Genomic DNA, 11,209 nt, shown 5'->3' with positions numbered 1-11,209 from the left:
GAAATATTCTTTTTATGAATGTGATTTTACTATTATGATTGTTTTATATTTCTTGATTTATATTATTTAATGTGATAATGTTTCTGTTTTTCCGATGTTGCTCTGCATGAGGAGGCTGGCTTGTGGGTTCCAGTTCAGTTCTTCTCAGCATGTTTCTGTTTATACTTTCTGATCTCTTTATTCTGTATTTGGTCAGGGTCTGTCTGTGTTCTGCATATGTGACTGAGGTGAAGTATTTTGCTGGCATGTAATTTCTGTGTAAGGATCTGTAGCAGCCTGGTTTCCTAATAAGAATTTTTATTGGTGTTCTAGAGCCTGGTGTAATATGTGCAGTGTTGCCTTTTCATAGATAAAGTTGTTAGGGATGTTTTGGTATGGGAGGTTTACTATATTGTATTGGTAGTTGTTTGTTTGTTCATGGCTTTCTGAGGGCCAAGCTCACACCCAATATGCATTACAAAAAGTCTAATTTCATAGAAGTTCCAATTGTCTTTTTTTGCAGAGTTTTCTGGTAGGCACCACAGGAGTGCATGTAAATATAATATGCATGTTTAAATGTTATTTTTGCTCAGCAGTCTATACTTTTGAATGCAAGGCTGTAAGGTTTACCTAGGCTACCTAATACCCTTCCCTACCGTTAGTTCTGGTGGGAGGGGAAAAGCATGTCAGTTTTAAAAAAAATATATAGATTGCAGGACAGAGCTGGACTTTACTTAATGGACCCAGGACAGACACTAAATGAAAGGTGGGGAAGCACAGTAATTTTTCAAACAGGGCAGCAAAAAAAAAGGTTAGCACCAGCCCTGCCTGGGTGACTTTCAGGGCCTCTTCTTATGCCCTGTGATCTAACTCCTCCTCCTCCATGTGGATCCTGGTGCGTTTCTTCAGCAGCAGGATTGCTACCTGGGCTTCCGTGCTGCATGCCGCAATTCTTCTCTGCCTCCAGGGGGCGCTCTCTCTTCATAGCCAGGCTCTTGGCTTCCTCCAGCTGGCCAGGCTCTCCCCGGTGCTCCTCTTCCTGCAGCACAGCTCCGGGCACTATCTCTGCTGCGAATTGAGCCGTTCTGCCGGATCTTCCCTCCATGTGCTGGTTTTCTGCCTGCCTCTTCAGCTACTGCAACACTTTCCTGTTTAACTCCCGACTCTGCCTGGGACCTGGGAAGTAAGTAATGCAAATATTTATTTTAGCCTAGGCTACACTATACAAGTTTAGAAAAGTAAAGATCATTATCAACACTTTGAAGTGAAGCTGGATTTCAGACTTGGGGTGATACGGTAAAATGGAACAGCAGACAGAGCTGGTGTTTGAGCTGTTTTTGACAGCGGCTGGAAGAGTAGGGCTTGTGGCATGCCTGCAGAGCAGTGATGAAGTTGGAAAGTCTTCCAAATAAAGTTCTCTATTTTCAGTTAGATAGGTAACAGTAAGGTTTGGATCTAGCCTGAAGCGGTCTACCAACATAATTTATGATGTGTGTAACAAGGAAGGCTGTTACTATTTTTAGCCATTTAAGTTTGTTTGAAATGACTTAATCTTACTTCGACTGACATGAATGTTGTAACATGTGATCCCCCGAGGATGGTCATGTTGAGTAAATATTTGCTTTATTTGCATGGAGTCTTTTTTTTTTTTTTTTTTTTTTTTTTTTCCAGGTTTAAAATATTTTATATGTACGTTCAGTTTGGTTAGGCAATCAGGCTGCATGACTGAACACACCTTGAGAACTCACGTGTTGACTGGCCCTTTTTCAGAAAATTATGGACTGGTTTTCAAGATAACAGCCTTTTAAAATGTTCTGGTACATTGTATCACCAATTGCTGGCACTTGCTATTGCTGGTAATAACATTGAAGTTTCATGGGATTTGATGATAACTGAATTACTTGAAATATGAGTATCTATGGTGTTCTGTGGATTTCTTTAGCACTATATATTTATTAATCAGTAACGTTTCTGTGCTCATCTTTAAAATCTCTACCTCCACTTGTTACTTAAACTCACTAATTCTAGAACAAATTTTCCTTTGAACTACAATAAAGCTGTGCTGGATAGGCTGTGTGCACTGATTGAAACCTGTTAATAGGTTATTCAAACAATTTAGTTTATAGCTACTTTAGACGTGCAAGTCCAGTTGAACCAAGGCAGAAATCAGTGTAACTTAAGATTTGCTTGCTGTCCCTGTGCACATCGTTATGGGAGTCACCTTACCTTAGATAAAGCTCTTGGAGTGATATTAACAGAGAAGATAAGCAACTGAATGAAAATTAAGAAATACTGTACTTTCTGTTAGATAGTGTCTCTTTTAAGAAATCATGGTCTCCATGGGAAGACCATGCATGTTGCAGCCTGAGGCATGGACAGTTTCATATTTCCCCCATTTTACTTGGAAGAAATTTATAGCTCTTGCTTATAGCCTACTGTTTAGTACAATTGTGGTTTATCAAGGAGGAGAAGTGGATGTTGCCTGTGTGGAATTCAGTAAGGCTTTTTGTCACTGTTCACACAGAAGACTAGTAAGCAAGCTGGAGACTGTGGGAGTAGGCAAGAAACTGTTGGGCGAGGAGTGATGGCAATAGTTCAGTCCGATAAAGGTAAAGTGGCCAGGTCTTGAAACTAGGGCCAGTTCTTTTCAGTACCTTTTATTAATGTCATTGCAGAGGTAAAAATTTATTCTTTGGGCCAGTTCCTTTTCCAGTTTAACAATTGCCACCTCTTGTCTTAATTGATTAGTGTCTTGTGAATTTTTGCACTCAGATGCATAGTTTGATGCTTTTTATTTGCACCGATGCACAGTTTCCAAACTCTTGACCATTTTACACTCTTCCAGTTTTTTCAAGTCCCCTTTAACAACCTCTCCTGCTGGTGTGTCTATACTGTTCTGATTTTTGGATCCACAAACAAGCATATTATCTCAGATGACCTGAAGGAAGCTTGTCAATGTAATAAATTAACAGGAAAAGCTAATAGTATGCTTGGGTACACAAGTAGAGGTAGCTTCAGGAAAAAGGAGGCCATATTATGCTTGTAGAGGTCCTCTGCTCAGGTTTGGAAGCTGGACTTTCATAAGGACATCGTGAGGATGGAAGCCAATAATAGGACTTCTAACATGGAACTGAGCCTGTAACATAAACAGGCTTAGGGCACCAAATGTATTTCCTGGAGAAAAGATGGAAACATTTAAATATTTAGTAAGGTTCAATAAAATAAGAAAGATGCAAACTTACATTACAAAACATTTCAAAGGTAAGGTTTCCTGATATGAAGTGGGAAGGAGGGATATGAGGAAATTCTTTATTAATGAGGGTTGTATAGCCTGGAAGGGGGACACTGATGCTATAACACACTTTAAGCATATTTTGAGCGATGGTAATGGTAAGAACAATGTTGAGAGGTTGCAGAGGAAGCGAAAGTGTTGGATTAAATATGGGAACCTGTATGCTCATCTACTCAGAATGGTTGAGGACCAAGGATGGGAGCCTGCCAAACAGACTTGGACAAGGAGCACTACCCTGTAAGTGAGCAAGCTTATAAGGCTGACAACTAGGATATATGCTTAGCTGCAGATGGGACCAACCAGGCAGACTGGGTGGGTCAATTGATCCTAATTTGCAGTCACCCACTATGTTTATATTAGTATAAGTGAACCTTTGCTGAACCTAGGTAACATATGATAACAGGAATAACTCATGCAGATTGTAAAGAGAAAATTTAGAGAGAGGCTGTCAGATAAGGAAGACAGCAAGGAAACAGAAAATCTGAAATCCCCCACAGAACTGAGGGTCAAGGGCTACTTGGAAGACATTTTGAAAAGGTTTCAACGATTAACATTTTACTTGAAAAATCAATGATGTACAAGGGAAATTTGAGCAAAAGTTACCATTATTTGTCACTATAACAGCACAGGTATCTGTGCTCACAATACCTTCCGACTGACCAGAAAAGACAGCTCAAAGTTTTCTGTTGCAATTGTCAGATAAAATATGTCCTCTCACCAAGCCATATCCCCTAGCTGTTCAGCAACGCTTTTTTGAAGTGACATTGCTGCGCCTGGCAGCCCCGTGAGTGTTCTGCTGCGATCACCATCCCCATAGTAGGCCCTTCCTTGTTCTCATGTAATCTTCCTGTTTGGGCAGGAATCCTGAGCCTTAGAAGGAGGCGGAGCCAGTACAGGGTCTGCAAGTGTGGGCCGGCTGGCTGACATTCATTATGATCAGGGGCTGAGAAGTGTTGACTCTGCCAATAACAGCTGAGTATGGTGATGTTGGGCAGGAGAGGGTGGGGGAACTTGAAGTACCTGCTCCCCCTTCCTCTAGTGTCAGCCCTACTCTGGCTCCCCTTGTAGTGCTGGCCATCGTGGCCTTTTAGTCACACTTTGCTTCCTGATTTGCAGATGAGGACTTGACAGTGATGTGATCCTGAGGTCTTGAAGCATTGGCTGCAGACAGGTCAGCTCAAGCCTGAAGTGAAACCCCTCTGGCTTTGCCGTTCTAGGCAGTTGCTTATTTTGCTTATTCTTTGAGCCAGGCCTAGGAGAAAAGAGTAATTACTTTAAGGTGCTAGAGGAAGTTGAAACCTACTTAGAAAACAGGAATTCTGCAAAAGGTTTGTGTTCCTTTCTTGAGAGGAAGTCAGTTTAAAAAAAACAAGAAAAAGCTTGTAACTACCCTGAAGCCTAAAAGCCAGTTTTGTAAGGTTAGGCAACTATAATGAAATAGTGATTGGGATCAGAGATTAATTAGCATACTTTAAAGAGAAAGTGCAACAAGAAAATAAACTTGATTCAGTGAAATTGATGCAAATTTACTAGGGAACTGAAATAATACAGGCAACAGAAAAAGCCTATAGATAGAACAAGATGAATGATAAGAATTGTGTGCAAACTGAGAATGGGGAACTGGATTATTTTTTTCAGGGTTAGGTAACTCTGGTCTTTGAGTGCCACAGACAGGTCTGATTTTTCAGGATACTCCTTATAGATTTCCTGAACATGAGATCTGTTTGCGGCACTCGAGTACTGGAGCTGCCTACCTCATACAAAGTTGGACAGTTCTGTTTTGCGTTACAAATAAAAGTAGATTCTGATCACAAGCTACTCATTGCATTTGCTACTAAGGGATCAAATGGTAATCTGCAGGATTCAAATGGTACTTCAGCAGCTATAGGAGCGTAATTTTAAACTTGATTGGTATTCAGGTGAAGGCTTGATTGTGGCAGATAATTTTTCTGGGGTATTTGAACTTGAAGAGGAAAATATTACAGACAACAGAAATCAGAGTTAATATTCATGCTCAGTTCCTAAAATAAATCCTGTTTGCTGTTGGAGGAGATGTGGGAATTATTGCAAAAAGTAATTGTAAATAACAGCTATCTGTAGAAAGTCATATAAATAGTTAACAAGGGGTGGACAGTGAACACCCTTGCTACATCATACCAGCAGTGTCAGAAAGAGCCTTTGTTGTAAGGAAGGCTTCTAGTAGTGCTGAATATCACCCTCTAAGGGTCTATTCTGTTGCCAGCTGTGACTAAACAACCATTTTTCATGTAAAAACTGTTCATATTTTATAAAGATTTCAAGTGTGTTACATAACGGGGCTGGGGGGTGGTTTGTTTTGTTTTTTTTTTTGTTCTTGTTGCACAGTGAATCTTTAAGAAGTGATTGTAGAAAGCCCAAGAGCTGAAGCCTTTCACTGTTAAGCTAAAAGTTGTGATGCTCACTGTTTGCTCACAGTAAATCATCTTGTGCCTGTACCCATGGCTTTCTTGAATATGGCTAGCGTATAACTGATGTGAAATTTAAAAACAGGAACGGTGGGAGAAAAAAAAGGACACAAAAAGAAGAACAAATGATGAACAGCAATGTGCTCTGATAGCATCCAAGATTAATCAAAATCTCCTCCCCCCCCCCTCCAAAAAAATTAAAAATTAAGGAGGAAGAGAAAACAACCTTTATTGAAAATTAAAATCTGACCATGAAAAACACAGAAATCGTAGAACCTAACACTTATTTTATTTATTTAACATTTTTATATACCGAAATTCATGTAGCAATGTTACATATCAATTCGGTTTACATTATAACATTAACATGCAATAACATGGCTGTGTTCCAACAGCAGTCTGCCTGTTTTAAGGGGGCTCTTTTAAAACATTTGACTAAAAAAGACAACTTTTTTAAAAAAGTAAAATGAAATAAAACAACAAGCAAAGCCACTTCACAGAATATTCGCTGGCTGAAGAGATTCCCATTGTATGTAAACAAATATTTGGTAATGCTCCAAAATAAAACTTCTTCTCGTTATTGAGGATCCATCATGTCATGGAATACTGATGAATCCCCAATGACGTTCCAGTCTTCTGCTGGCCTTGCACCCGCTGCTTTCTCGAACGCACCTTCAGTGACCTGAACAGCACAGAATGCAGAGCAAGCTCCGGGTGGCAGGTCACTCTTGCTGTCTTGTCCTTTGCACACATCAGATATTAAATGAACTGAAGCAGCGAAACACTAGTTCTTCGTATTATTAATCTGGTTGGTGCTGTTGCTCCCTGCTTCAATTTAACTTTTTTTTTGGGGGGGGGGGTGTGTGGGAGTGGAACTTGAGTTTGTTTTCGTTACTTTCATTTGCCTAATATGCAGTATGGGTAGTGGAAAGTTACCTTGATAGGAAACATTCAATCAGAAGTTTTTATCTCTCACCAGCTAAATTTAACTCAGGTAAGTTTTTAGCTAAATAAAATGTAACCAGGTTAAAAAAAAAAAAGGAAGAGGTGAGGTGTTCCAGGATGGGGATTAATTTTATCCAGCCAGTGCCAAGATTAAGCGCTACCCAGCTCAATTTATACGGGTCAGAGAAAACATTGTCCTAAGTAACTTGTAGCCGGGTAACTCAACACGAGTATATTTGGCGGTCGCCTTGGCCTGGTGAGGCCCTGCTGAATGGCCCATCTAAGCTTAGCCAGGCACATTCCTGCTCCCCACGCTGCTGAATAGGGACCTCCTTGTGTAGAGGGGAAAGAGTCCTGGAGTGCTTCGGTTCCTTTTGCAGATAGGGTCACAGCAAGTTGTGCTAGATCGGTCTCACTCCCAGGTCCCAGAGTCTGACGTGTGGAGTTCCGCGAGGTTCGGTTCTGTCCCCCTACCTGTTTAATATCTCTTTAGTGCTATCGTGTAACACGATTGCAGGGGAATTCCACTGCCATGAAAGAGAGCGGTGGTCTACTTGAAATGGGGAAAAAAATCAATAATGACCTAAAAGAAGTAGCCCACTGGCTACAAGAGAATAGAGTGAAATTAAATACAGAGAAGGCAGAGGCAGTATGGGTGGGAAAGACAGAATTGCAGCCTGACTTCCACGTGTTAATAACGTCGCTATTCCTTTATGCCCATCAGTACTTAACTTGCGCAATAGATTTGACTTGGGGCTCAAGTGGTGAGGACATGTTTTGGTTTCTTGCACATAGTACCTCCTATGGACCCTCTCATCCCCTATGATGAGAGGCTACACAGGATCGGGCTGTCCAGCTTGGAAAAGAGACGGCTGACAAGTTTATAAAATCATGAGTGGGGTGGAATGGGTAAATAAAGGACAGTTATTTAGGCTTTCAAATAATTCTCCATGAAACTAATAATCAACTGATTTAAAACTAATTGTAGAAAGCACTTTTTCACTCAATGCACAATCAAGCTGTGAAATCTGTTGTCAGAGGGACGTGGTCAAGACATAGTGGGTATAAAAAAAAAAGGTTTAGACAAATTCCTGGAGAAAGTGTCCATAAAAAATTATTAACCAGGTAAACTAAAGAAAGCTATTGCTATCTCTGGAAGTGAGTAACTAACAAGAACTAGATCTACTTTTGGGGATCTGCCAGGTACTTGTGACCTGGACTGGCCATTGTTTGAGATAAGATTCTGGGCCCGATGGACCTTGGTCTGACCCAGCATGACATTTATGTTCTTAACTGCATCTCTTATCTTTCAGAAAAAAATCTGACATTAATAATTATCAGGGTTAGATTATTGTAACCTGGTATATACAGAGTTACTGCAAAAGAATTTAAGAAGGCTTCAACTAATATAAAACACAACGGCTAGAATGGTGTGATGTTTGGGTTACAGAGATCTTCTCCCTCGCTCTTAAGTCTTCACTGGCTTCCAGTAGAGGCCTGTTGTAAATTTAAAATACCTTTAAAGCACATAAGGGGGAAGGCCCTGATTACTTAAGGATAAGGTTATTGAATTATCTGCAATCATGCACTCTGTGCAGGTCACAAGAGAATTTGTTGATACTTCCTTCACTAAATATTTTTTTGATGGCAAGAGGATGAGCTTTTTCAGTCTCGGCTCCTAGATTTTGGGAGGTCAGGTATTTGGACAACTATCCTGCTTTCTGAAAGCAGGTAAAAGCTTGTTTTTTTTCCATCACTTATCCTTTGCTGATGCCGAATGCTCGAAGGATATGGTATGTTTTGCTAAATGGTATTCATGCCTATCTGATAGACTGGGGCAGATTTTAAAAAAGTATGCGAGCGCGTACTTTTGTTCGCGCACCCGGTGCAAACAAGAGTACGCCGGATTTTAATAGATACGTGCGTAGACGCGCGCATCTTTTAAAATCCAGGGTCTGCGCACGCAAGGGGGTGAACATTTGTGCACCTTGCGCGTGCCGAGCCCTGCGCGCGCTGCCCATTCCTTCCACCCCCCAGCCCTATCTACACCTCTCCTACCTTTATTATAAAAGTTACGCCTGCCTCAGGCAGGCATAACTCGAGCACACTGGCCAGCTGCCGGCTCGCGATACCCCGGCCTGGGAGCAGTTTCAGAGGCCCCGCCCCCAGATGATGCAATGTCGCGACACGCCCCCCCAGACACGCCCCGGCACGCCCCCCCAGGAAAGCCCCAGGACTTACGCGCGTCCCGGGGCTTGTGCGTGCCGCCGAGCCTATGCAACATAGGCTCGGCGCGTGCAGGGGGTGGAAGGGGCAGCTTTTCGGGGGTTACGCGCGTACCCTTTGAAAATCTGCCCCACAATGTGATTTTATATATTGGATTATTAAATATGTACTAACAATACCCATAGCTATTGTGGGGGGAAAGGGTGGGTGGGATTAGATTTTTATAAGTTTATATATCAGGTATTATCCATAATGCAAGGCAGAGAATGTTTGAACAAACACAATGAAAACACATTGATGTGTATGTATTTAACAGTGCCTTCTGTACTCTTTATAAATTGCTGCATGTTTTTTGACTAGTAGTGTTTGCTAAATGCAAGTAGTAGTAATAATAATAGTCTGCTGACCTGTATGATTTTTAATGTAGCAGTGCTAGTAGAACTTTTGTCTTTTAACATTTAAAAAAAAAACATTTTAATCCCTTAATGGAGAAAATATATTAAGTTTCCTCTTCTTTATTCTTATTTTATTTTTATAACTGCGGAGAAATTGGTGTTTAAGCCTTCCCCCATCTCTTCCAGCCGTGCCGTGGCCGGAGATGCTGTGCTGTCCTTCGTTAGGAGCCTATGCTGGCGAGGCTCAGGCGAATGTAAAGCAAGAATACGGAACATCCAGGCAAAGAACTAAGTCGGGGAATGGAGCGTTTAAAGAACTGGTGTGGTCATAATAAAAGACAGACCTTTATAGAAGCACAGGATTTTATTCATAAAATAAGTTTTCCAGTTCTGTGCCTAACAGAAAAAAAAAACCCCCATTATTGAATTAGTTCCCCAGACACACGAAATATGATGGCAAATAAGACCACGTGGCCCTAAACCTGGAGGTAAAACTCAAACTGACAAGTCCGCATGCCTTTGATTTAGAGAGTTGGAACCGTGGTTTTCTCCCCATCTTCTTTTCATGTGCGCGTTGCCTTGTATATCACAGATAATTATGGAGAAAACAAATAGTCAGGGAGGCAGTTTTTCAGACTGGCTGCATATCAGCAAAATCCATGGGTACTTTGTATTAGTTTTTGAAGTGAAATTCATAATAATAAAACCTTTCTGATTTTGCAAGTGGAACACAGAAGTTGCTTGAAAAAAAAAATAAAAATAAAAGAACTGAAGCACTGCTTGTTTCCCATTGTCTGGCCAAAAGGTCATTCTTTGGATTCTTTAAGATGTTTTGTCATTGATCATGTGCCTAAACAGCCATGAGAAGGGGACCATGAAAAACGGTGACTAAGGTTGGAAGCAGGGCAGATTAGCTGGGCCTGATGTTCTTTGTCTAATGTCGTGTTGCATGACATTAGTAAGAACAGAGGGGCCGATGCTATATCAAACGCGGAAAGTGGGCGCACCATGCTATAAACAAATTAGGGGTCGCACTAGCAAGAAGGCGCTAGGATCGCTTGCGCAACCTTAGCGCCTTCTTGCTAACGCGACCCTGCCGCGGCTGCCGGTTACGAAAACCGACGCCGGTAAACTCGGCGTCCGTTTTCATTACTGGCAGACGGATGGTTATGAAAACAGATGCCGAGTTTACCGGCGTCAGTCTTCATAACTTGGCGGTCTGCCTAGGGTTTTTTTTTCCTTTAAAAAAAAAAAAAAAAAAAAGTACGGAAGAGCAGTTTTTTCTGCTTTTCTGTACTACTTTTACATGCGCTCAGCTATTAACGCCTGAGCGCACTGTATTGCATCGGCCCCAGAGTTTGGAGGTTGCAGGAGGGCAGATAACCCACTTTTTACTCTCTTGAGGACCCAGACAAAGGGAAAGGTGATAAGGGTAAAAGAAAAGGCTGATAAAGTAAATCTGGCTTAATGATACTGCAGGCCAGGTTGGTATCGGAGGGCCATTATACCTAGAAAGCAATAGGAAGGTTACTGGGGACTGTACAACAAGGCCAGGGGAACCTAGAAGGCTGCGTGTTTGAACAGTTTGGGTAATTTTAGATTTCCAAAGCTTGGATAGAAGACATGAGGAAAGGGGTGGGGATTAACTGTGGGGGTTTTATATGCTGATCTCTCCAGGAGGGTAGAACCAAGAGTGATATCCTACAAGTGGTCATGCCTATGGCAGTGTAGACAGGAATAACTGGGCAGATTGGATGAGCCAAGTGCTCTTTCTCTTGTCGCCTACTATGGTACAGTACTCCCTAGCTGGAACATGTTCTTTTCTCTCACAACTTGCCTTTGGGGTATGTAAGAATGGTCTTGCTCTGTATTCATTCTTTATTTCTTACTTAAATTGTTTGGGAGTGCATGTGGAGGATGCTCTTTAT

General features: G+C 41.5%; 1 protein-coding gene and 1 long non-coding RNA gene across 2 annotated transcripts in view; both read left to right on the top strand.

Annotated features, from left to right (window-relative positions):
* Nucleotides 1-979: 979 nt before the first annotated feature.
* Nucleotides 980-11,209, top strand: part of TNFAIP8 (TNF alpha induced protein 8) — a 251,615-nt gene continuing 241,385 nt past the window's right edge. Inside the window, exon 1 of the mRNA XM_029570929.1 lies at nt 980-1,162. Within this exon, the coding sequence (XP_029426789.1) occupies nt 1,162 (1 nt within the window). The 5' untranslated portion in view covers nt 980-1,161. The remainder of the gene's footprint in view (nt 1,163-11,209) is intronic.
* On the top strand, nt 3,217-10,059 carry LOC115072927. The gene is made up of 2 exons (XR_003851889.1): nt 3,217-4,442; nt 9,468-10,059. It is a non-coding gene; the product is annotated as an uncharacterized LOC115072927 (long non-coding RNA).

Source organism: Rhinatrema bivittatum, chromosome 1 (genome assembly GCF_901001135.1).
Source record: "Rhinatrema bivittatum chromosome 1, aRhiBiv1.1, whole genome shotgun sequence".
In the NCBI taxonomy this organism is placed as follows: domain Eukaryota; kingdom Metazoa; phylum Chordata; class Amphibia; order Gymnophiona; family Rhinatrematidae; genus Rhinatrema; species Rhinatrema bivittatum.
The sequence above is the reverse complement of the archived record's forward strand: the minus strand, read 5'-3'. Positions and strand labels throughout refer to the sequence as shown.